This window comes from Equus caballus, chromosome 13 (genome assembly GCF_041296265.1).
Source record: "Equus caballus isolate H_3958 breed thoroughbred chromosome 13, TB-T2T, whole genome shotgun sequence".
Lineage (NCBI taxonomy): Eukaryota > Metazoa > Chordata > Mammalia > Perissodactyla > Equidae > Equus > Equus caballus.
In genome coordinates this window covers 31501838-31524537 of record NC_091696.1, presented here as the reverse complement: position 1 = coordinate 31524537, position 22700 = coordinate 31501838, and the positions used below count along the sequence as shown (strand labels likewise).

At 49.6% G+C, this 22700-nt stretch overlaps 1 protein-coding gene across 22 annotated transcripts in view; it reads left to right on the top strand.

Moving 5' to 3' along the window:
- Positions 1 to 22700, top strand: part of KATNIP (katanin interacting protein) — a 202902-nt gene that overhangs the window by 105424 nt on the left and 74778 nt on the right. For all 22 annotated transcript variants that reach the window (XR_011424298.1, XR_011424297.1, XM_070230860.1 and 19 more), the window contains 4 exons: positions 2443 to 2574; positions 18452 to 18630; positions 19644 to 19709; positions 21280 to 21386. Coding sequence is in view for 20 of the 22 variants with exons in the window: in XM_070230860.1 (XP_070086961.1) it covers positions 2443 to 2574; positions 18452 to 18630; positions 19644 to 19709; positions 21280 to 21386 (484 nt within the window). In the remaining 2 variants the exon portion in view is untranslated. The remainder of the gene's footprint in view (positions 1 to 2442; positions 2575 to 18451; positions 18631 to 19643; positions 19710 to 21279; positions 21387 to 22700) is intronic.

The window sequence follows — 22700 nt, the reverse complement described above, 5'->3', positions numbered from 1 at the left end:
AGGGGGCGAGCAGACGGGGAATCAAGTGGTTAAGGGCAGGGCTCTGAGCCAGGCAGCCCTGGTCAAATCCAAGTCCATCACTTCCCAGCTCTGTGGTCTAGGGCAAACGACCTGAAGCTCAGAGCCCTGCTCTGTAGTAGTATGTATGCGTTTCCTATTGCTGCTGTAACGAGTGACCACAAACAACAGCACGCTTTTACCATCTTATAACTCCGTAGGTCAGAAGTCTGACGTGAGTCTCACTGGCTAAAACCACGCTGTCCACAGGGCTGCGTTCCTTCTGGAAGCTCTAGAGGAAAATCTGTTTCCGTGCCTTTTCCTGCTTCCAGAGGCTGCCACATCCCTTGGCTCATGGCCCTTCTTCCATCTTCAAAGCCGGCAGCGTTGCATCTCTGTGCCTTCCTTCCATAGTCGCTTCTCCCTGTGACCCTCCTCTTCTGCCACTCTCTTCCCGTGTGTGTGTGTTTTATTGTAGTAAAATATACGTTACATAGAATTTAGCGTTTTCACCATTTTTAAGAGCCCAATTTGTGTTATTTTTAACTTCACTCACATTACTGTGTAACCATCCCCACTCTCTGTCCCAAAAGTTTTTCGTCATCCCAAACTGAAACTCTGTCCCTCTTCCACTTTTAGGGACCCTGGTAATTACATTGGGTCCACAGGAATAATCCAAAATACTCCCCCTATTTTAAGGTCGGCTGACGAGCACAGTTAGTTCCCCTTTGCCTTGTAACCTAACATATTCACAGGTTCCAGGGACTAGGGTATGGCCATCTGTGGGGGGGCCTCATTCTGCCCACCATCTGCCCCTAGGATGGCTGGGGAAGTAAATGAGACAGGTGTGCCTGGCACTTGGGAGGCCAAACCAAATGAGTGCTGGTGGTCACTCTTACCAGCATCCATGTGTTTTCAGCCCTTGGCAAGCCAGTTTGCCCCTCTCTGTTCTTGTCCTGTCCCGTTGGACACAGTGGGTCCTGCTCTTGGGCCCCGGACGTCAGGCCATCCAGGGAGCAGCTTTGTCAGAAAGTACAGAGAAACGTGTGTCCTTTACAAAGTCAAGAGGGGATGGTGGAGGTTAGAAGTGGTACAGACCCCACGCAAGTCCTCAACATCTACCTGCGCTCCCAGGAATCCCATGGGACCCTTGATTCTGGGGCACCCTCTCCCTGGGTCACCACGGGCCCAGGATTTCCTCTGCCTGGACTCAGGTCACACTGTGCTTCAGCAGGCACTTCCAGGTTTTCTGCCTTCCTGGGCCGGGAGGTCCCATACAGGGACCTGACTGTTTTCCCTGCTTGTTCTCTTTGTTCCATTAGTAGGCACCTGCCTCGCTGCCCACAGGCTGCTTTTCTGCCTGGTGGTCCTGAACATGTCCTTCTCGTGCCCTGAAACCTTTGCTATCTCTGAGGCCCTGGAGCCATTTCCCTAAACTTCAGCCATTTGCAAACCTTCGCAATTTTTTGCCATCTCCACAACTACTCATGCTATTTTGTAGCTGTTATGTAAACCACACCTTTCTTTCTTTCCTCCTTTCCTTTTTTTTCTCTCTCTCTCTCCCCACTCCCTCCTTTCCTTTCTCTTTCTTTCTAGGATTGTTCCAAGCAATAATATTCATGAAATCAAGAGTTTGAGATGCTGGTTACATATTTTCCCGTACACGTTAAAGATACGTAATTGCTTAGAAAGCATCTGGAGTCATCTCCTGCTCCACCAGTGGTCCACGTGCCCCACTTTGGGAAACGTGGACTCTAAAGCCTACAGGCCTTCGCTGTCTCCCTCCACTCACCAGCCCGGGCCCCAGCCACTCGCCTGCCACAGCCTTCCAGCTGTCAAGCCTTCGCACCTGCTGTTCCCTGTGTTGGTGCCCCTGGTAACATCCTAGTCATCCGTAAGGGCCCTCTTCACTGTCTGCTGCACACCCTGCAGCCTGAGTGCTCCTCCATGATCTGGTACCAGGACCTTTCCTCTGCCCCAGCCCTGCTCTCTTATCCATGCAACCAGCCTTTTCCTCGGCTAGGAAAAAGTACCTTGAAGGCAGCAAATGTGTTTTACCATATTCTTCCCACTCCAAGATGTCCCTGGTTGTTGCACCATTATTTTATGTACCATGTTATCAATTAAACCCAACACCCCATCAATTGTAAGACTTGTCTTTAGTCAGGAATGTTTAAATTTGAAAACCTAGATGTGTCCTAGACTATTTCATTTATTTGCCAAAATATGGTATTTGGCACACAATGGCTGTCAGCAAACTTGTTTTGTTGTCTGCGTTGTTCACATCTCTCATCCCAAACTAGCATGGTGCCTGGCACAGAGGAGAGGTTCAATAAACATTTGTTGGATAAATAAGTGAACAAACAAATAAACAGGTGCCTGAGCAGAATGTCCCAACTCTGCTTGCACTCAGTGTGTGACATATAAACACTTGTTTTCCTACAGGTAATAAAAAGGAAAGGAATTTGTCTGCTAAGCGGAAGGACAATGCTGAGGTCTTCGTTCCCAGCAAACCTGAGCCAGTCGTGAATCCCCAGCCCCCCAGCGTGTACCCAGGCCAGGAGAGGGCGTGCTCAAGTAAGAGTTCTGGGGCCTGAGCAGGGCTGGGACGGGGCCGGGGGCACTCTCAGTGGGGTCCCCTGAGGGAGGAGCCCTTGTTTCACTATCCTCCTCCCCGAGGCCTGAGCTGACCTTTTCTTAGCAAATGTGTTATTAGTCACGGTCTCTGGAGAAACAGAACTAATAGGATGTATGTATATAGAGAGAAAGAGAGGAAGAAATTTATGATAAGGAATTGGCACATGCAGTTATGGAGGCTGGCAAGGCCAATCTGCAGGATGAATTGACAGGCCAGAGACCTAGGAAAAGCCAGTGTTCCAGTTTGAAGGCCATCAGGCAGGAAGGGCCAGTGCTGCAGGTGAAGTCCGAAGGCAGTCTGCTGGAGAATTCCCTTACACAAGGGGGGGGTCAGTCTTTTTGTTTGTTTTTGGTTTTGAAGGTCTATTCAGGCCTTCAACTGATTGGGTGAGGCCCACCCACATTATGGGAGCAATCTGCTTTACTCTACCCATTAAAATATGAATCTCATCCAAAAACACCCTCTGAGAAACATCAGAATAATGTTTGACCAAATATCTAGGCTCCCTGTGGCCCAGTCAAGTGGACACATAAAATTAACCATCATAGCTGCTTTCTGGTTCTACAACCAAGATGTGGTTATAATTGAAAATTTATTTTATTTTTGTTTTTACTTTTAAATTTGCTTACTTTGTATGGGTAATAATACATGCCAATGGTACTAAATGCTAAACGTACTAAAGGGTTTATGGTGACAGTCAGGCTGCTGCTCTTCTAATGAAATGAGAGGTTATGTTGATTGAGTTCTTACTATGAGCCAGCCACCACTGTAAGCTTTTACTTATTATAATTTACATACATATTAATTCTGTATGTAATTTATATATGTAAGTTATAATCTTATAACTGGCCTTTGAGGTGGGTTCTACGCTTGTCCCATTTCCGAGGAGGAGCTGAGGCGCAGAGCAGGTGCTCACGCAGCGCGGCAGCTGCGGGCCTCACCCTGCTGCAGTGACTGCTGCTGTGTCCTCAGCCCGCACACTGCACACACTGGGTCTGGAGACGAATCATCTCCGCCTGATGCCCTGGGTCCAGTCCAGTGGCTGGAGAGACTCTGCGGGGTCACTTGCTTCCAATTTCTGTGACCCAGAGGATCTCACAGAGCTCAAGGCATCCCGGTATCCCAAGAATTTGGGACCCTGGGGTGCCCTAGGCAAAATCCAGCCCCAGCCAGCCTTGTTAGACAAGCAGTTCGCCTGAGCCAGGCGCCCTGATTCTGTGGCCGTGGCATTCCATCCGTGTTTGCTGGGGAGCTGGAGGGCCTGTTTCCTGCAGGGCCAGGCCAAGGGACCTGGTGGTGACAACCAGCCCCTCCCCACAGTCATGTCTGGAGATCTGGACCAGCGCACTCCGAGCCCAGAGGGTTGAATATGTATGTAAATATTACATGCTATGTAAATATTGTCTTCATTTGGATTCCCCTGGGGAGCCAACTCTGAGATAAGGATTTAAGAACAAGTAATTTCATTGGAAGGTGTCCCGGGTAGGGGACAGGAAAGGGAAGGAGCCAAAACTGGCTTCATCACCAAGCAAGTTGGCTGTGCAAGTGGAGCTCCGGCTGGCTGGGGGGTTCTGGGGGGCCGTGCTGAGCACAGGCCTCCACATTCAACTGCTCCCCAGGGGGGCGGGCGAGAGAGCTGGGCTCTCACGCAGTCCTCCCTTCAGCCCTGGCCTGCAAGCTGCTCGGGGCGAGTGCCCTCCAGCCCTCTGGCTCCTAGGCTCTGCCTGAGGCAGGGCTGCGGTGGAGTCTGTCTGAGGACTGTGGGCAGGGCAGCACCCAGGCCATCGCTGTTTACCCTTCACCACAACCCAAAACCTGACTGGGGGAAAAAGTGTACTAACACTGGACAGGCATTTTAGGTGGCCAGTGATAAAAAGAGTGGCTTTAAGGGAAAGAGTCTACACTAACCCATGTAACTGAAAAGTCCAAAGTGCTGTGATCTTTGGGCACAGCTGGATCTGGGGGATTAAAATGCATCAGCAGTCTGCCTCTCTCCCCCTCTCGGCTCAGCATTCTTCTTTGTGCCCTTCATTCTCAGACAGGCTCTTAGGGGTGGTGAGGTGGCCACCAGCAGCTCTGGGCTTACGGCCCACCAGCCCAGCAACCCTGGCAGAAAACAGCATGGCAGAGTCTGCAGCCTGACCACCTGGTGCAAATCCTGCCCTTCCACCTAGTAGCTCTGTGACCTCGGGCAGGTTACTTAACCTCTCTGGGCCTCATTCTCCCATCTGCCAAACAGGGAGAAGAATAATACCCTCCTCCATGGTTGCTGTGAGGATTAAAGGGTTGGATAGATAGGCTGCATAGAGCAGCACCAGGCTTGGAGCAAGCGCTCAGTCAGGATCAACTGATGCTGTTCCCACAACTGCCCAGCAAAGCCTCAGAGCTGCTCCTCGTTGCCCGGTGTAGGTTAGGGGTAGTTCTGGGAAGGAGACCCTGTGCTGTCACCAGAGGCAGAGAGAGGGGTACCAGGCAGCAAACTCCAAGAACTGCCTTGTGGATACTATTATGTCCTTCTCCCATTTCACAGATGAGGAAACCGAGGCTGAGAGCCTGAAGGTTACTTGCCTAGACTAACACATAGGACAGGAGAGCCGGGATTCACACCCAGGCTCCAAGGCCCATGCTCTGAATTGCCCTGCCAGGCTGCTCCCCCTGGGGCAGGCTGGCCTCAGAGGTTGCTCTGGAGGCACCTGGGTATAGGTCCTGGCCAGCTTCATTGTGACTCAGGCAATGTAACAGCCACAGGCTTTCAGTCCAGACACGGAGTCCTGGGTGGGGGAATGGAGATGGCTCTCGAGGGGCCGGCAGTGCATCCTGGGGGTGTGCGCTGGTCCGTGGGAAGGCTAGCATGCGAGGCTGGGCCACAGGGCCTGGGCCTGGGGCTGCGGGTCAGGGCGCGCTCCAGTCCAGTCCAGTCCAGTCCAGTCGTGCCTGGGGTTCCTGGCAAGGCGACAAGTCATGGTCATCTTTGACCTCTCCAGAAACCTGAGTATCGAGCACCCACTGCATGCCAGCTCTGGTCCAGGCCCTGGTGATCCAATGAGCAACACACTGTCCTGCTCTCATGGTGTTTATATTTTAGTGGGCAGGGGTAGATGACAAACATGAAGACGGGGTGGTGACAGCAACTACCAAGACAGCAGCTGGGTGACGGCTGGGCAGCGTGGTTAGAGGAGGCCCCCTGAGGAGGGGAGACTGAGCTGAGACCCGGATGATGTCGAGGACTAGCCCTCTGCAGAGCAGAAAGCCTGAGGTAGGAAAGAACAGCTCAGTTGGCTCCAGAATCGGAAAGAAGGCTGGAGGCTGGAGGCTGGAGCATAGAGAGTGAGGGGCGCCAGCTGAGATGAGGTCAGAGAGGTGGCAGGGGCAGAGCACACAGCAAGATAGCAAGACCAGGAGAGGGACTCAGTGCCAGGGAGACCTCTGCGGCTCTGCAGCAGGGGCTGTCATGACCTGGTTTACATTTTAACAAGATTCCTCTGGCCGCCATGTGGAGTGTGGCCTGTTGAGAGCCGGGGAAGAGGCCATTGCAGGATGGAGAGTGTGGTGGCTTAGTCTCTGAGTGTGACCAGTGGTTGGATTCTAGACAGTAGATGGGCTTGCTGAGGTCAGTTGTAGGCATAAAACTAGTTGTGACTTTTTATCCTAAACAGCCTGGGGCGAGAACCTGGGCCATGGGGAGCCTGCCATGATGGGGCAGGAAAGTCGAGGGCTTGGCAGTGATGGGGGGCCTCTGGCTTTTCACTTGGGTGGGGTGGGTTCTGAGTCTGTGCCACTAGCAAAGGAGACTCAAGCAACTCAGGTCCCTGGAGCTGGGATCTTGTCTAGACAAGCTGGGCAGCGCTAAGCCCCTGCTGGAGGGCTGGGGCCTCTGATCTGTGTCCTGCCTCAGCTGGGAGCGGCTGGGAACTGCAGGCAGACAGAGCCTGCAGGCGGGCACTTGTCCACATCCCAGCACCATGAGAGCCAGAATCCAACGGGCAAAGTTAAGACTAAGCTGATCCCTGGGGCCATCTTGGCAAAAGCCAGAGCCTAGAAAGAGGCGTGTGTGGGGCCCAAGGAAGGTAGAGGTGGGAAAGGACTCATAGTCTAAGTGACACGTTGACAAGGGCATGTCAAGGTCACAGCAGCTGATGAGGTTAGAGAGGTGTCACATTTGTAAACAGATAATGGAGAAATGATCTGTGGGGTGAGAGAACACGTAAGGTATTAGAAAAGTCTGGTGAATTTTGCCTCTATTAGTTTTGGTCAGGTGACGAGCTGGGAAGCTTGGAAGGAGAGAGAGGAGAAGGGGCCCAGGACAGGATGAAGGCTTGGCTCAGCTCTCAGAGCTCCTGTGGAGAGTGTGGACCACGTGGAGAGTGTGGGGGCGATCCCATGTGCCGTCATCTCACCTGCACCTGGGCTGGCTCCACTGACCGCTGCTCGGGGTTATGAGCCTGCAGTCTGCACTGCTGGTGTTCACTCTGTGTGAAAATTAAAAAGGGCTTCTCAGGAAGTTCCTCCAAAACAAATTGTTAAAAGAAATGAAACCCAGGGTAGTGTGCACTGTGCAGGAAACTTCCAGAGCCCCTGGTAGAGGGGGAGCAGCGCAGCGGGTGTCAAGTACCCTTCCCAGCCATCATATTGGACTCACTGGGACTTCCCTCCTTCGTGTGCAAGCCCCAATCACCAGGTTTTCCATATCCGATTAATAATGTGAGGAGTCAGCACTTAGAAGCACTGAACCAGCTGCCAGGCTGTGTTTTGTGTCACACATGTAACCTTGCATTTGATCATCCAAACCACCCCATGCAGCAGGTACTGCTGTTATCAGCACCATTGTACAGAGGAAACCAAGGCGCAGAGAGGTTAAAGAATCTGTCTAAGGTCACACAGCCAGTAAGTGATAAAGCCAGTGTTTGAAAACCTGGCTGCAGGGCTGACCCTGTGGCCGAGTGGTTAAGTTCCCGCACTCTGCTGCAGCTGCCCAGGGTTTCGCTGGTTTGGATCCTGGGCGCGGACATGGCGCCGCTCATCAGGCCACGTTGAGGCAGTGTCCCACGTACTACAACTAGAAGGACCCACAACTAAAATGTATACAACTATATACTGGGGGGATTTGGGGAAGAAAGGCAGAAAGAAAAAAAAAGATTGGCAACAGTTGTTAGCTCAGGTGCCAATCCTTAGGAGAAAAAAAAAACAAACCTGGCTGCAGAGTCTCTGCTCTTAATGATTCCACGCACGGCCCCTCATCTGCCGACTAAAATGTTATTTGCTTACTACCCACCCACGTCAGCCTAGGCCTGAGCTCTAATATACCTAAAGATCACAAGTTTGAATCACTTGTTATGTTTTTTCTAATGCTCATTAATATAAATATATAACTGTTAATATTTTTAAAGTTAAACCAGGTATCAAGTAAAATCATGTTGAATACTGTATTTGTGTTCCGGGGCTGCTCTAACAAAGGGCCACAATCTGATTGACTTAAATAACAAAAATGTATTGTCTCAGAGTTCTGGAGGCTAAAAGCCCCAGATGAAGGTGTCAGCAGGGCCACGTTCTTCTGAAGGCACTGGGGAAGAATCTGTTCCAGGCCTTTCTCCTACCTTCTGGTAGTTCCCTGGCTTGTGGCAGCGTAACTCCGTCCTTCACAGGGTGTGCTCCTGTGTGCGCGTCTGTCTCTGCGGCCAAGTTTCCCTTTTCATAAGGACACCAGTCATAGTGGATTGAGGCCCACCCCAATGACCTCATCTTAACTCGATCTGCAAAGACCCTATTTCCAAATAAGGGCACATTCACCAGTGCTAGGGGTTAGGACTTCAGCATCTTTTAGGGGACACAATTCAACCCATAATATCACACACCTTCGTGTACAGCATTGTGAGAAGTAGAGCTTAATTAATTAATTAATTATCTGTCTTCCTCTGACAAGTGACACATTCTAACAAATTACGTAGTGCAAGACTAACAAACGTGAGGAAGTGAGGGTAAAGAAAAAACGAGAGTGGGAAAGATAAGATGACACCAGGGGGCAGACAAAGGAAGGCCTGAGGGGGTCACAGCTGTGACTCTGAGCTCCCAGCCAGCATGGCAGAGAAGCACGCATTGGTGTGAAAATGTGGGTCACTGGATCCATCTGATGAAAATCAGATTACTAAATGTCGGTTCATAGAGCAATTTGTCCCATCGGTTCCCTTAAAGAGGCCACTGTTTGAGGTAGTGGAATCTTTATTTTGAACAGGTTTGGAGCTCAGCCTTTCTCTGTTAAATGTACCTGGCTGCTTTGTAAGCCAAACTGGGAGAAAGGAAAATTAGAAACCACGGCATTGTCACCACCCTCACACTGAAATGGGATTACAGTGGAGCCATATGTTACACTGGGATTACATTTTAAAGGTCACAAAAAGTGCAGGTGGCCAGTGCTACCCCTGGAAATCCCTCATGCTGAGGATTAAGTGCAGCACACATGGCTCTGTCTAGACAAGCCCATACAGACATGGTATCCCTCAGGAAACCCAAGAGAATTGTCTCTCCTCCAGAATAGGACACTCAGAGCTTCATGGCTCAGCCCCAGATGAAGCAGTTGGCTTTGTTTAGGGTCTGGGTTGTAGGGAAAATGTGGGGTTTTAAGCACTGTCATTATGCTGAGGGTAGTGAGAGGTTCCCACCTCCAGAGGCACAAGGAGCCTGAGACTTCCTGCGAGGACAGCAGAATCACCAACCAGCTCACCTTCTTCCGGAGGGCTATCTTTTGGAGGACATACAAAACTCAGCCTTCTTATATCTTCCTAGTGAATTGAACCTTTTACCACCATGTGTTGTCTCTCTTTTGTTCTAGGAATACTTTCTGCCTCAAAGTCTACCAGCTCTCTTTTGGTTAGTGTTTACATAGGGTATCTTTTTTTATCCTGCTTTCAAACTTTCTGCATCCTTATGTTGAGGTTTGTCTCTTGTAAGCAGCATGTAATTGGTTTTTATTTTTATCCTCTAACAATCTATGTGTTTTAATGGGCACATTTAGTCCATTTACGTTTAATGTAGTTGCTGATCTATTTGAGTTTAAATCTACTATCTTATTGTTTGCTTTTTATTTGTTCCGCCTGTTTTATGTCCTCTTTCTCTCCTTTCTTGCTCTCTTTTGAACTGATTACTTTATATTATTCCTCTTTAATCCCCTCTATTAGCTTGTTAGTTATATGTTCTTTTATTATTCTCTTAGTCATTACCAGAGATTGCAACATGCGTTCTTGACTTATTAGAGTCTACTTTAAATTAGCAAGTTTACCACTTCTTATTCAATGAGGACCTTACAACTCCATAGCTCTGTTTACTCCCCTCCCAACTTAAATGCTGTTATTGTCGTGCATTTTAATTCTCTCTAGATTTTATACCTCACTAGACATCCTCCTCCTCATTATTATTATTAAACAGCCAGTAGTAATTTGGATTTGCCCACATCGTTAACCTTTCTGTGCCCTTCACTCCTGGCTATTTCCAGGTCCCTCTGACTCTCAGGCTGTAGCCCTGAGTCTGTCGCCACCTCTGCTCAGCTTCCCAGCCTTGCAGTGGCTCTTACCACAGTCGGCAGCACCTTGAGGGGAAACACTTCCCAGGTGCCAGTTTGCCTCTCTGGGTTTCCTTCTCCTGCCTGCTCTTGGCCCTGTATTTCTTCACAGCCCTGTTCTCTCTCCATGCCTTCAAGCAGACTTTTATAATATTCGGTCACTTTGTCTAGTTGTACTCCATGGAAGGGTTGGTCTTGGTTAGCTAGTCTGTCATTACCAGAAGTGTAATCTATGGCCTGCACTCTTTAAAGAGGTTTTTCTCCCCTTGTCCCTTTTTCTTTGGCCAAGTCCATAAAATTGAATTTGAGTCAACTAAATGTGCATGTGATGCAACTCCGTGAGAGCTTAATTCCTTTCTATCACTGTAACTGCCCCTGGTTCTAATGAAGGAGCCTCATGCACTCTAATGCTTCAGTCTCTATCCATAAGCCTTCCAAGATACTTCCAGAGACCTGTTGTCTTCTTGAGGGTGAAAGAACATTGGTCTTTATTGCAGAAAGTTTACTGTCCGAGTTGTCAGAGTGGTCTAAGGCAGTGATATATCTGAACCATTTTTCCCAGACAAGCTGCCAACCATAAAAATAAAGTAACACTCCTCAGCATGAGTGAATTAGAGGACCCTGACAGCCCTGCAGTTAGCCTTTCTGTCAGAAAAACCTACAGCAAAAAGACCATTCTGCCAAAGTCCAGAGTCTCATAACATGTTAGCCAGCGTTCATTATCAATAGCAGGTAACAGAAATCCAAACTGACTGAAGCAACAAAGGAAAATGTATTGCTCACAGGCCTAGAAAGTCCAGGACTATAGATTTGGCCTCAGGCATGTTTGGATCCAGGTGCTCAGATGATATCACCAGGAAGCTGTTTCTTCATCGGTTAGCTCTACTTTCCTCTAATCTGGTGGGTCTCAAACTTGAAGTACATCAGAATTATTTGCAAAGCAAATTAAAACATAGATTATTTGGGCCCCAGCCCCAGTTTCTAATTCACTGCATCTGGAGTGGAGCCTAAGTATTTTAATTCCTAACAAGTTCCCAGGTGACACTGATGTTACTGGTCCAGGCACCACACTTTGAGAACCACATCTATAGCTCAGACATAGCCCAGAGATGGCCCCCATGGCTCCAGGCTCCTTTTTACTGGCTTAGCAACCCCAGGGGAAAGAGACTGCTTCTTTCCTAATAGTTCCAGCAGAGTCCAGCTCTCCCCTGAACCCGTCTCCAGTCTCTGTGCTTAGGGAGAGCAGTTCTCTCATTGGCCCAAGCTGGCCCAGGAGTGGGGTCAGATCCATCCCAGCCATGTAGACTGAGAAGAAGGGGGAAAGGGTGATTCCCTAAATGACATAGGTGCTGTGCAAGGTCACTGTTGCTGGGAAGATAAAAGCAACATCCATTCATCTCATATAAAAATTAACCACACGGGACGTTTTGTTATAAATTCCTCAGAGGCAGGGTATGGAGCAAAGGACTGTAATACCCAAGAGGAAAGAGTAGAAGTCATGTAGTCAGGGTGGCAGGGGGAGCCCTGATTGCCTTCCTTGAAAATCGTGTGCCTTCCTGGGCTGAAGAAGAGACAGCAGCAGAAAGATGAGTGTTAAGAATTAGAGACACCTGCAGCTGCCCATCCAGAGACCCAAAGAGAAGCTTTAGAGATGAGAAGAACACAGGCCTTGACAAGCCATGTGTATCCACTATTTATGGCTGCCTAACAATCTGCCCAAAAATGTAGTGGCTTAAAACAACATCCCTCTTATTATTGCTCAGGAGTCTGTGGGTAGGCTGGGCCAATCTGAAGTGATCTAGTGGGCTGGATGGTCTCAGACCGCTTCACTTACGTGTCTGGCAGGCCAGTTGGCCCTAGGACCTCAGCTGGGACAACATGTCTCTGTTCCATGTGGTCTTGTTATCCAGCATGTGGTGGTCTCGGGGCAGCAAGAGAAGACACGCCCTGATGTGTAAGTGCTTCTTTAAGACTCTGCTTGGTCGTAATTGCCAACGACCTGCCAGTCAAAGAAAGTCACCAGGCCAAGCCCAGCTGGAGAAATGGATAACTCCTCTTGATGGGAGGCGATGCTTGTGGCACAGCTTGTGGGGGAAGGATGGCAGGGGAATTTGTGGCCCTTTGTTGTGGTCTCTTACACCGTGGGAAGCCTGTGGCTGTGAGGCTGAGCCATCTTGAGGTGCGTGGAGGTGCTGGAGGACTCAGCTATAGACCGTTGTCCCAGCTGGCTGTTAGAGGCGTGCATGGGTGTCTCAAGACAAAACAGGGCTAAGTCAGCTGTTTCCCTGGACCTTTGGCCACACAGCATCGTGGAGTTTCTGGGCTGGGTGACAGCCGGGGCGGGGGTGCACTGTGGAAACTAGAGGGCTTGTGCCCTGTCTAAAGCGGGTGCTGCTACCCAGCTCCAGCCTGTGATTGCCTCATGGGAATGCTGGTCAAGGGTCGCCAGATCGTATGATTTTTCAAGAGACGCCAGGAATCCCAATTTTCAGGTGGATTTCCTCTTTTTTAAGCTTGGTTCTATTTCCAATTTAAAAAAAATTCAAAGGCATACAGTACAATCTGCAGGCTGGTTTTGGCCTATGGGCTGCTGTTTATGATCTCTATCCTTGTCATTCTCAGGTTTCATATTTGCCATTTCAGTGGATTCCCAGGAAACCTCAAAGGCCCCTTGCATGTGGTAAGGGGTAACTTTGCTGAGACTCTCAATTTGAGCTTTTCAAGTCACAGCTGGTGGGTGAGAGCAAGTCACCTGGCTGGTGAGCTGACCAGCAGCCGCACGTCCTCATGTCTTCTCTGTGACACGTGTTGCATTCGTGGTAAATCACTAGAGTTGATACGCTCTTTGTTTCTCTGTAAGAGAGATAAAAGCCAAGTTCTAATGAAGTGAAGAGAAAGTAAAGTAAACAGAAGAGGGATTATTTTCAACCAGAAAAGAGCAGTTTGGGATAAATTCAAGTGTGCAATTTGGCTTTTGCTGGTGGCACAAATTTATTGCATGAATAAATCCACTATTCTCTAGATCAATGATGAGAATAAATCCCCCCTCAATCTGGCGTTCAGGCCAGTGCAAAAGCGGCCCACCCCAGTGAACAATGAGCACGTCAGAGAGAGTGAAAAGGGGGGCACCTCGTTTGCTGTGAAGAAACGCACAGTAAACACGGGCCAGCCAGCAGAATGTGATTCCGGGGGGCCTGGGCACCACGGACAGACGTTTCTGGGCAAGCTCTGGCAGTGGAGCTGCGGAGTTGACCTTCAGATGAAGAAAGGGTGACTTATTTGTTTTTATTATTATTATTTTTTTTGGTGAGGAAGATTGTCCCTGAGCTAACATCTGTGCCAATCTTCCTCTATTCTGTATGTGGAACACCGCCACAGCATGGCCAGAGGAGTGGTATGGAGGTCTGTGCCTGGGATCCGAACCCACGAACTCCAGGCCACTGAAGCAGAGCCCGAGAACTTAACCAGTGCGCCGCCAGGCCAGCCCCAAGGGTGATTTAATTTTTGAAAACATCTGGGGCCAGCACAGTGGCGTGGCAGGTAAGTGCACACGTTCTGCTTTGGTGGCCCGCAGTTCGCCAGTTTGGATCCCGGGTGCGGACATGGCACCACTTGGCACGCCATGCTGTGGTAGGCATCCCACATATAAGGTAGAGGAAGACGGGCATGGATGTTAGCTCAGGGCCAGTCTTCTTCAGCAAAAAGAGGAGGATTGGCAGCAGATGTTAGCTCAGGGCTAATCTTCCTCAAAAAAAAAAAATCTTCTTAGCATAATATGACTCAAAGGGCAGAGGCAGCACCTGGTGACCATGTTGCTGGTGGAGCATTCCCTCCCAATGAAAGATGCTTGGGGCAGAAGGGTTTGTGCAGACAAAACTGGACCCCGCTGGAGGAAAATGCCTTCCTCGATATCTTTTTCCAAGAAGAGGCAAGCATAGGGTTGCAGTGGCCCAGGACAGATAATTATCTCAGGCACTCTGTTCCCCCCAACCCAGAGCACTGAGGCACGAGCAGATGGGCCTCTTGCCCACGGATTGGCAGTAAAAAGGCAGGGGTCATCATACAGCTCTTTTTTAGCCTGACTTTAATAAATGCTCTATGCAGGAAATGGAGAAGGAGCTCATGAATTTCAGGTTGGGCTTGTCCTATGCTGCCCAAGCCTTCCACCAACACTGGGGTTTACACCCTCAATGTCAGTGCTGGTGCGTTTGTTTAGTTTCATGCACCATCTTAGTCCCTTATTTGTAGAATCATCTCTAGAATCTGAAGGGGGCTTGAATTTTTCAGCTCTGCTTTATGGCAGGTGATGGAGGAAACAGTACCCTTTAGTGATACTCACAAATACTGAGATTGACAAGGTTTGGGGTTGAAATCACCTTCCATCCATTCATTTGACAAAAACCATAATGCCAGATACCAGGCATATAATTGTAAAAGAGTTAGGCCTGGCCTCCTGAAGGAGCACAAGGCCTCTAGGCTTTACGTGGCCTCTGGTCCCCACGAGAACTGAATCTGAGACCTCTTTACCCTTGCTACCCACCACGCTTCCTCTCGCTCCCCTATTCCAGCCTCCCTTGCTGATATCAGTGTGCCAAGCCCGCCCACCTGCTGTACCCTTGGCCTGGAACAGCCTCCCATACGGGTATTCTCAAGGCTCACTGCCTTCAGGTCTCCACTCAGGTGTCACCTTCCCTGACCGTGTCTCAGATAGTGTCTTTCCCCTCCCACCATCTCTAGCCTTTACCCTGCCTTGTTTTTCTTCCTGGCATTCATCACCACCTGCCCGTATGTCCCATGTCTACCCGCCTGATCCGTGTCTGTCTCTGCCCTATGACTGTGGTGTCTGTAGGACGAGAGGGTGCCTGTTCAACCCATCCCTGCACCTCCTCACCCAGAGCAGCATCCCATTCCACCGTGTGGGGAGGTCGAGAGCCCGTGTTGTTAATGCTTCAGTTCCCTTGGGGCGAGCGTGTGTTTGCACATCAGGATTTTTCAGTTGCAGCTCCAGTGTGGCTCAAGACCATGTCCTTAGCTTCTTTTTGCTCCTTTTTTCTGTCCTCTCAGCTGCTTCATGGACCTGATCCCTTTTTGCTCCAAGTGAGGAAGATCCCAGGGTGGCCCTCACCACCCTTTGCCCACGGCATTTCTAGAACAATGAGGACCCCACCCCCACAGCTTGTTAAACAGGCTCCTTCCACCTCTCACCTTCCCTGCCTGGTGTTTGCTTTACCTTCTCCTCCCTCCAGCTGCAGAGCGAGCTGAGTGCCTGCTAAAAAGGGCAAAGAAGGAAGGCTAAAGCAGCCTTGACGGGTGAGCAGGATTCCCGGGTCACATTGCCAGCAGCTCCTGCTTTTTCTGTCCCAGATGCAGCTCTGGGGCTATGACAAGAACTCATCAGAGTCAGAAAATGACCGACTGCTGTTTGTCATCCAGGCCAGCCATCCATGGGCACACGAGGGTTCCTTTGGGTGCCCTTGACCCTCCTGGGGTCAAGCTTGGACTTGCCGTGGCCTGTATTAGACCAGCCCTTGGGTTCTGTTGGCCTTCAGGTTTCTGAAAATCTGGAATACATCATGAACAAATAAAACTCAGGGAATTTCACATAAATTTCAGATTCTAGCTGTTCTTGAAAAAAGAAATTGGCAATACTAGTAGCACAGCCCTGTATGGCAGGCCTTGGCTGGAGCTAGGCAGTGGCTCAAACCCCCCACGTTCAGTCCTACTCACCTCTGAGGCACTCTGTGCCGGCCCCTGGGTGTTTGCAGTCACAACCCCTCTCCTGGGTGCCTGGTAGAAATTGGTGTCCCCTCATTTCAGCTTAGCTTTTCCATAGAAACCCATAGTTCCCAACAACCCAGTGCCCAGCTGCACTGGAAGCCAGCCCATAGAGCTGCTGTGTGTTTCCTACCCTCTCCTGCCAATACCATTCTTGATGTTGCTACTTGAACTCTCATTCAGACGCAGCAGTTCTAACAGAACATGCAGGAGGATCAGGTGTTCCAACAGGAATCTCTAATAATCAGCAGTGATGGTTTACTGAAGTCGTGAGGATGGAAGGATGCTGTTTGTCAACAATCCTTGCACTAGGCCAGATGTATATATAAGCCCCGAGAGGTCACACCTGTACATTCCCAGCTAGTTCATTATAGGCCGACATTAAAGTCAGTCTTTGATATTATTGTGAAATGATGCAATCCAGTTGCCTATGTTGAATTCACATCTCCAGCCCAGACCTCTCTCCTAAACTACAGTCTTGTGTATATGTACCAACTTGACAGCGCCACTCTGATGCCAAAATCACATCTTGGACCCAACCTGTCCAAACCTGAGCCCCTGCTCTTTGCTTCCAAACGTGCTCCCCCCACAGCCCTCCCCAGCTCAACTGAAAGCGACTCCATCGTCCACTTCCTGGGGCCAAAACCTTGGAGTCATCCTTAGCTCCTGTCTTTCTCTCCCAGCTGCATCTACTCTGTCAGGAAGTCCTGTTGGCTCTGTCTTCAGTGCGAGTGCAGAAGCTGACGCAGTCTGTATCCTCCTCCGCTGCTGCCGCGCCTCTCACCTGGGCACTGCAGTAGCCCCCTCTCTCTCTTCTTTCACCCTCAGCTCCCTTCAGTCTGTTCTCCACTCTGCACCTCAGTCAGATCAAGTCATCCCCTGCTCTGAATCCTTCAGTGGCTCCCCATTTCACTCAGAATAATGGCCTTACAGTGTCCTCCAAGGCCCTGCATCACCCACCCCCTCTCAGCTCTTCTCAACCTGTTCCCCCTGCTCCCTCTGCCCCGGCCCCAGGCACCCGGCTGCTCCAGGACACACCCCAGGCCTCTCACTTTGCACTGGTGCCTGGACCGTGCTTCCCTGGTGCTCCGTGAGGCCCACCCTGCCAGCCACACTCCCCATCTCCCCTACCCTGCTCTGCTTTTCTTGTTTGTCCATATCATTTTCTGCCACCACCCTCTACTATTTGTTATTTCTCACTATTTTCTGTCTCCAGTGTGGGGGTCTTGATCTGTCTGGTCACTGTGGTGTCTCTACTGCCAAGAACAGAGCCTGGCAGGGTGGCACTCAATAAATATTTGCCGAGGGGATGAAATTAGGTCGGTAAAAAGCCTCTTTAAACATCCCTGTACAAACATTTTGAGCAGTTCTATTTTTAAATGGAGATTTTTTTTTAACATAGAAAGAATCCAAACATAAGTAATTGAGAGGAACTTGTAATGGCCCCCTTGTGTCCATTACCTGGCCTTGGCAATGGCCACTCGATGGCCAACTTCATTTCATCTACACCCCTGGTCACTCCCCAGGTGATTATGAAGCAAATTCAAGTCCTCATATCATTTTATCTGTAGATATTTTCATATACTTTTCTTTTTACAGCTGCATAGTACTCCACTGGGGGGATATACCATAATTTATTTTATTCAACCAGTCTTACTGAGTGCTTTTGCATATCACTTTCTACTTTATAAAACAAATTTCCTACCTATTGGAACTTCCAGAATCGACTGCAGCTTTGCAATACTTTTTTCTTAAATTGAGGAGTAGTTTCTTTGTAATTCTTGTTAACCATGCAAAAACAAAACAAAGCAAAAATATTCCAAAACACCCATCCTTCTCCATGATATTTATATTATTCTTATAGGTACTTTGTTAGAGGGTAAATTTTCTAATAACTTTTTATTTCGATACAATTTCACACTTAAAGGAAAGTTGCAAAGATAGTATAGATGATACTCCCGTTTACCCTTCACCCAGGGTCACCAGCTGTTAACATTTTGCCCAAGTTGCTTTATATTTGCTCTGTATGTGTATGTGTGTTTTTCAGTCATTTGAGATTAAGTTGCAGACATCACTCTCCTTTACCCCTGACCACTGCAGTGTGTCTCTCCTAAGAACAAAGGCGTTCATTTGACATTACCACAGTGCACTTATGTTAGGAAATTCATGATATTTAGTGTTAACACAATACTGTTCTCTAAGCCACAGACTATGGATTTCTCCACTTGCTACAATGCTGTTCTTCACAGCGATGCTTTCCCACCCGGGATCCAGTCCCGGGATCACCGCTGTGTTCGCTTGCCAAGCCTGTCCAATCTCCTTTAGTCTGGAAGAGCTCTCCAGGGTTTCTTTGTCCTTCATGACCTTGACATTTTGGGAGAGTCCAGGCCAGTTGCTTTACGGACTGTTCCACAGTTTGGGTCTAACATATTCTGAGCTGCACTCCGAGAATGTGATCTGAAGGAGCACCCCCTGTTTTCTGCCCCCAGGATCCGGAAGCCGACAAGAGAGACCCCTGTCAGCCACCCGAAAACCCGTGCACGAGGCTGAGGACCGAGAGGAAGATGCCTCAGCCGTGCTCCGAGCCATCCAGGTGGAGAATGAAGCCCTGCAGAGGGCAATCCTCAGCAGAAAGGCCGAGCCCCCTGCCAGCCCACCGCCAGTGCAGGTGCGTTCATGGGTGGGGGAAGGACCCAGGAGGACTCAGGCTTCACGGGGACCGGGCAGTGTCTGAGCAGCGCTTGCAAGGAGCACATGGTGAGGAGGGAGACTTGCAGGCATTCCCGACCTCAGGCCGATCTGCACGTCCACTGCTCGATGCACAGTTGCTCGCCAACCTGCCACAGGTCCTGTTTCCTCCGCCTTCTTTCTGGTTTTCTGTTTACTTTAGAACGCCTAAGTTGGAGGTTAATATGCCCCCCAATTCTTGCCGATTTCTCTGCAAACCTTGGATGCCTTAGGTCAGGGTTGCAAACTGGTGGGTCATAGAAAGCATGGAGTAAACAACAAGCTCTGGCTTCTCCGGAAAGATCTCATTCCCCAAAACATGAGCCCTTCGATCCTTCACAGTCCTCACCACTCCCTATTGTCCTGCCTCTGGCCCACTTCACCTATCCGGGGAACCTCCCTGGCCCGACAGGTGTTTGAGTTCACGCCACTGCCTTTGGCTTTGAGCAACAAGTAGGAAGATAAGTGGTGGGGTGTAGCAGGAGCCCTTGGGGGGCCAGAGGACTTGGACATCCCTCAGTGTACATGTCCTTTCTCAGAAGCATGCTCTCTGACTCACCTGTTGAAACCTTTCATCTTAGCTTGTTGCACTTGATGCCACAGTAACCCTGAAACAGGCAGGGCTGGTTTCATCACCCCGTTTTGTCAACATGGCTGATGGCACCAGAGAAGCCCTCAGGTCATGTCTCTGGCAGTGGCCAAGGTCAGCCTGCCTGCAAGCTCAGGCCCCATCCGCATCGCTAGTTGCTCCCCAGCCTTGATTGCGGGGCTGCTCTTTGGGGCATTTGTCAAGCAGCACCTGTTCTGTTTGCCTGGAGCTCAGTCCTTTGCCCCTGACATTTGTGTCTATAGATCTCGAGACGGTCCCTGCGCTTCTCTGCTCTTGTCTGTCATGAAGAGTCTGCAGCAGATGGCTTTGTTCTGACCTCAGATCATGTGATTACCTCATTTCAGGACACGGAGGCACCACCAGCAAAATCATGGACCAGTCTGCTGAAGGAGAAGGAGGAGACCCCTGAGGTCAGTGGAGGCCTGAGAGGAACAACAAAGTCCCGTGCCCACAGTGCCCAGCGGCACCCAGAGGACTGTCCTCACCCGGTCCCAGCAGGTCCTCGCTGTGCTCCCCCAGCACAGGGTTGTTCTGCTCATTTTCCAGATGGGGAGACTCGGGCTGAGTGACTTGTTCAGGTTATAAATGGAAGCCAGAGCTCACTCAGGCCTGCTGACTCCAATTCCTGGTTACGTTTCTATTTCCTGACAAAACAGCACAAACACAGGTCTTAGTATTCTGAGTAAATAAATGGTATCTACATTTACCCAGGTCAATTAGGCCTATCTCAGCAAAGAGGGCTCAGCAAATATGGACCTGAATTAATAAAACACCCAGGAATGTCTTTGTTAGACTGTGCGTAGGTCTAATTCGTGTGCTCATAATACAGAGGTGGCTAAGTCAGATGAGATTAGCTCCTGGCATCACGGAGCTTGCAGACAACAAGCAAATAAAGCCATGAATAAACAAGATGACTTCAGAGAGAGATAACAATAAAAGCTGCTAATGGGCAAGACAGTGATGAGGTATGGGATGGTGGCTACCTTCAACAGGTGGTCCAAGAGGCCCCTCAGAGGGCATCCCATTTGAGCTGAGACCTGCCTGTTAAGTAGGAGCCAGCCAGTAATAGGGAACAGCATTCCATGTGGAAGAACTGAGGAATGAGCCTGGCTTCATCCAGGCACAGAAAGAAACCTGACTCCTGATGGGGAAGAGATAAGGGAAAGGGGAGGGGAGGACGGTGGGGAAGGACGAGGAGGTGGGGAGAGGAAAGAGTGCCCATGAGATAGAGTGGTGGGCAGGACAGCATCCCAGAACACTGTACTGGTTTTCTTTTTGTATCCCTCCTACTTGTTCTGTTATTTCTTAGTCATTTTAAACTGTTGCCAGCCCATATTTCTGACAGGGCTGCAGTCCTGCCCACCCCATGGTCTGGGATTTCTGGATGACCTGACCCCTGACCCACAGAGCTTCTGATGACTGAAATCAATTGCAGATAGAGAGCAGAGCACATTTCTAGTTTAGCTGATAAACGAAAAACAAGGGGAAAAGGTTTGGAGGATTAAAAGTGAAAAGCCCTAATGGTGTTACTAGAATTCTCCATGGAGTCCACTTACTTTGTAGCATACAGAACAGGGGTTCAGCTGAGATGCAGAGAGGTGGTCTGCAGCCGTACCACCTGAAATGCGTCTGAGCTCATCTCATCTCAGAAGTTAAGCAGGGTCGGGCCTGGGTAGTGCTTGGATGGGAGATGGGGAAAGGTTTTGATGAGAGAAATTTTTCAATGGCTCATTGAAGCAGATTGTTTCCTGGGAGCTTCCAGATCATAAAAAACAGATTTCTGTCTTTTTGCAAAGATCGAATGAGGAGATTCTAGATCTAATCAGCCCTAGGGAGACACTGTCACTTTCATCCCTGTTCCCTGCTTCCTGCAACAGGACTGATAGCCTGTGAAGTGTGTCCCTTTGACCGTGGCTCTGCTGTGGCTTGGGCCAGGCATGTCACCTCAGACATCTGTTTAATAAGCTTTTCCATCCTCAGCTGCTTCCCATTACCGTGGCAACCAGCACGCAGGAGCCGTCCAGGGCAGCAGGGGGAGCCAGAGCCGTCAGTGAAGCCATGGACAGAATCTGCCTTTTGGGAAGCAGGTACTTAGCAAGAGGGCTCAGAACAAAAACAGGAAACCCATAGCAATGCAGCCATGAGGATCTTATTAACTGAGGGTTTTCTTTGCTTTTCCTTTGTTATTCCAGACCATTTAAAACTGCTCCCTTAGATTGTACCTTCCCCTCCCCCCAGCCCTAAAGCACAAAGTGGACTTGATTTCTTTCAGGCAAACACTCCTTTGCTTGTTCAGTTTGGTCCAAGATGTGTAAAACAGCAGCCTCCTCAAGGTTTCCACCGAAGTTCCCCACACAGCACACGATGGTGAACTTGTTCCCAGCTGGCCTCACGGGTGGGGAGGCGGGGGGCTTGTGGGGGGGCCCAAGCAGTGTCCTTTGAACCTTCTTTTCTCTATTAAAAGTTTGTTCAAATGCAGCATTCTATTCCATTAACATGCAGCATCTGTTATTAGAACTGTCAAGTTTTATTATCAAAATAAAGGCTTTTCTCTAGTCTTCAGGCAAAATTGATCTTCAGAAAGATGTGCCAGGTCAAGCCTGTAGTTTGAAGCATGCCCTGGCACACAGCCATACTCCCTGGGCTGCCATGGGGAGCTGCATGTATTATGGACCGTGTAAAGTACTCATGCCTGGCTGAGGAGCAAGAGGGGGCTCAAATCCAGCCCACGTGCTGGTCATTAAGCTGAGGTCCTGGCCTGGGATCTCGCCAGCCCAGAAAGGGGATGGGGTCTTCTTCTCTGCACGAAGGAGGAATTTCCTAGCCAAGCTCTACACTGTCTAGGTCTGTGTCCACCCAGACGGAGCTTCCTTTTTATACTTTGTAGAAAAACTCCGAATATGCTGACGGCAGTGCAAGCCATTCCTCCATGAGTCTGCAGCCCCCAGATTGGAAACCATGGCTCTGTACCATCGTGGCCATAAATAAGAACTCACGGTTTCCTCTGCGTGCAAAAGGGCTGGGCCGTGAGGATATTTCACATCTGATAGAGTTTTAGTTATAGGCAGCACACACATCCCCAAATGCTTCTTTCTTCATTGTCAAGGTCCTTTGTGCTTCAGGGTCTTGGGGTACTCGCCTTAAACGCACAGGTGAGGTGCATTTGCAAATGACACTCTGCTGGGTTTGGAACGCCTGTGTCCTCAGAAACGAGACGCAGAGCAGGTCTCTAGACCAAGAGTCAACAATTTTTTTCAGTAAGGGGCCAGATAGTGAATACTTTAGATTTTGCGTTTTCTGTTGGCTTGTTTATTTTAAAACTCTTTGAAAATACGTAGAAACCATTCTTAGCTCGCAGGCCGTGCAGAAACAGACGCTGAGCTGCGTTTGAGCTGCAGGCT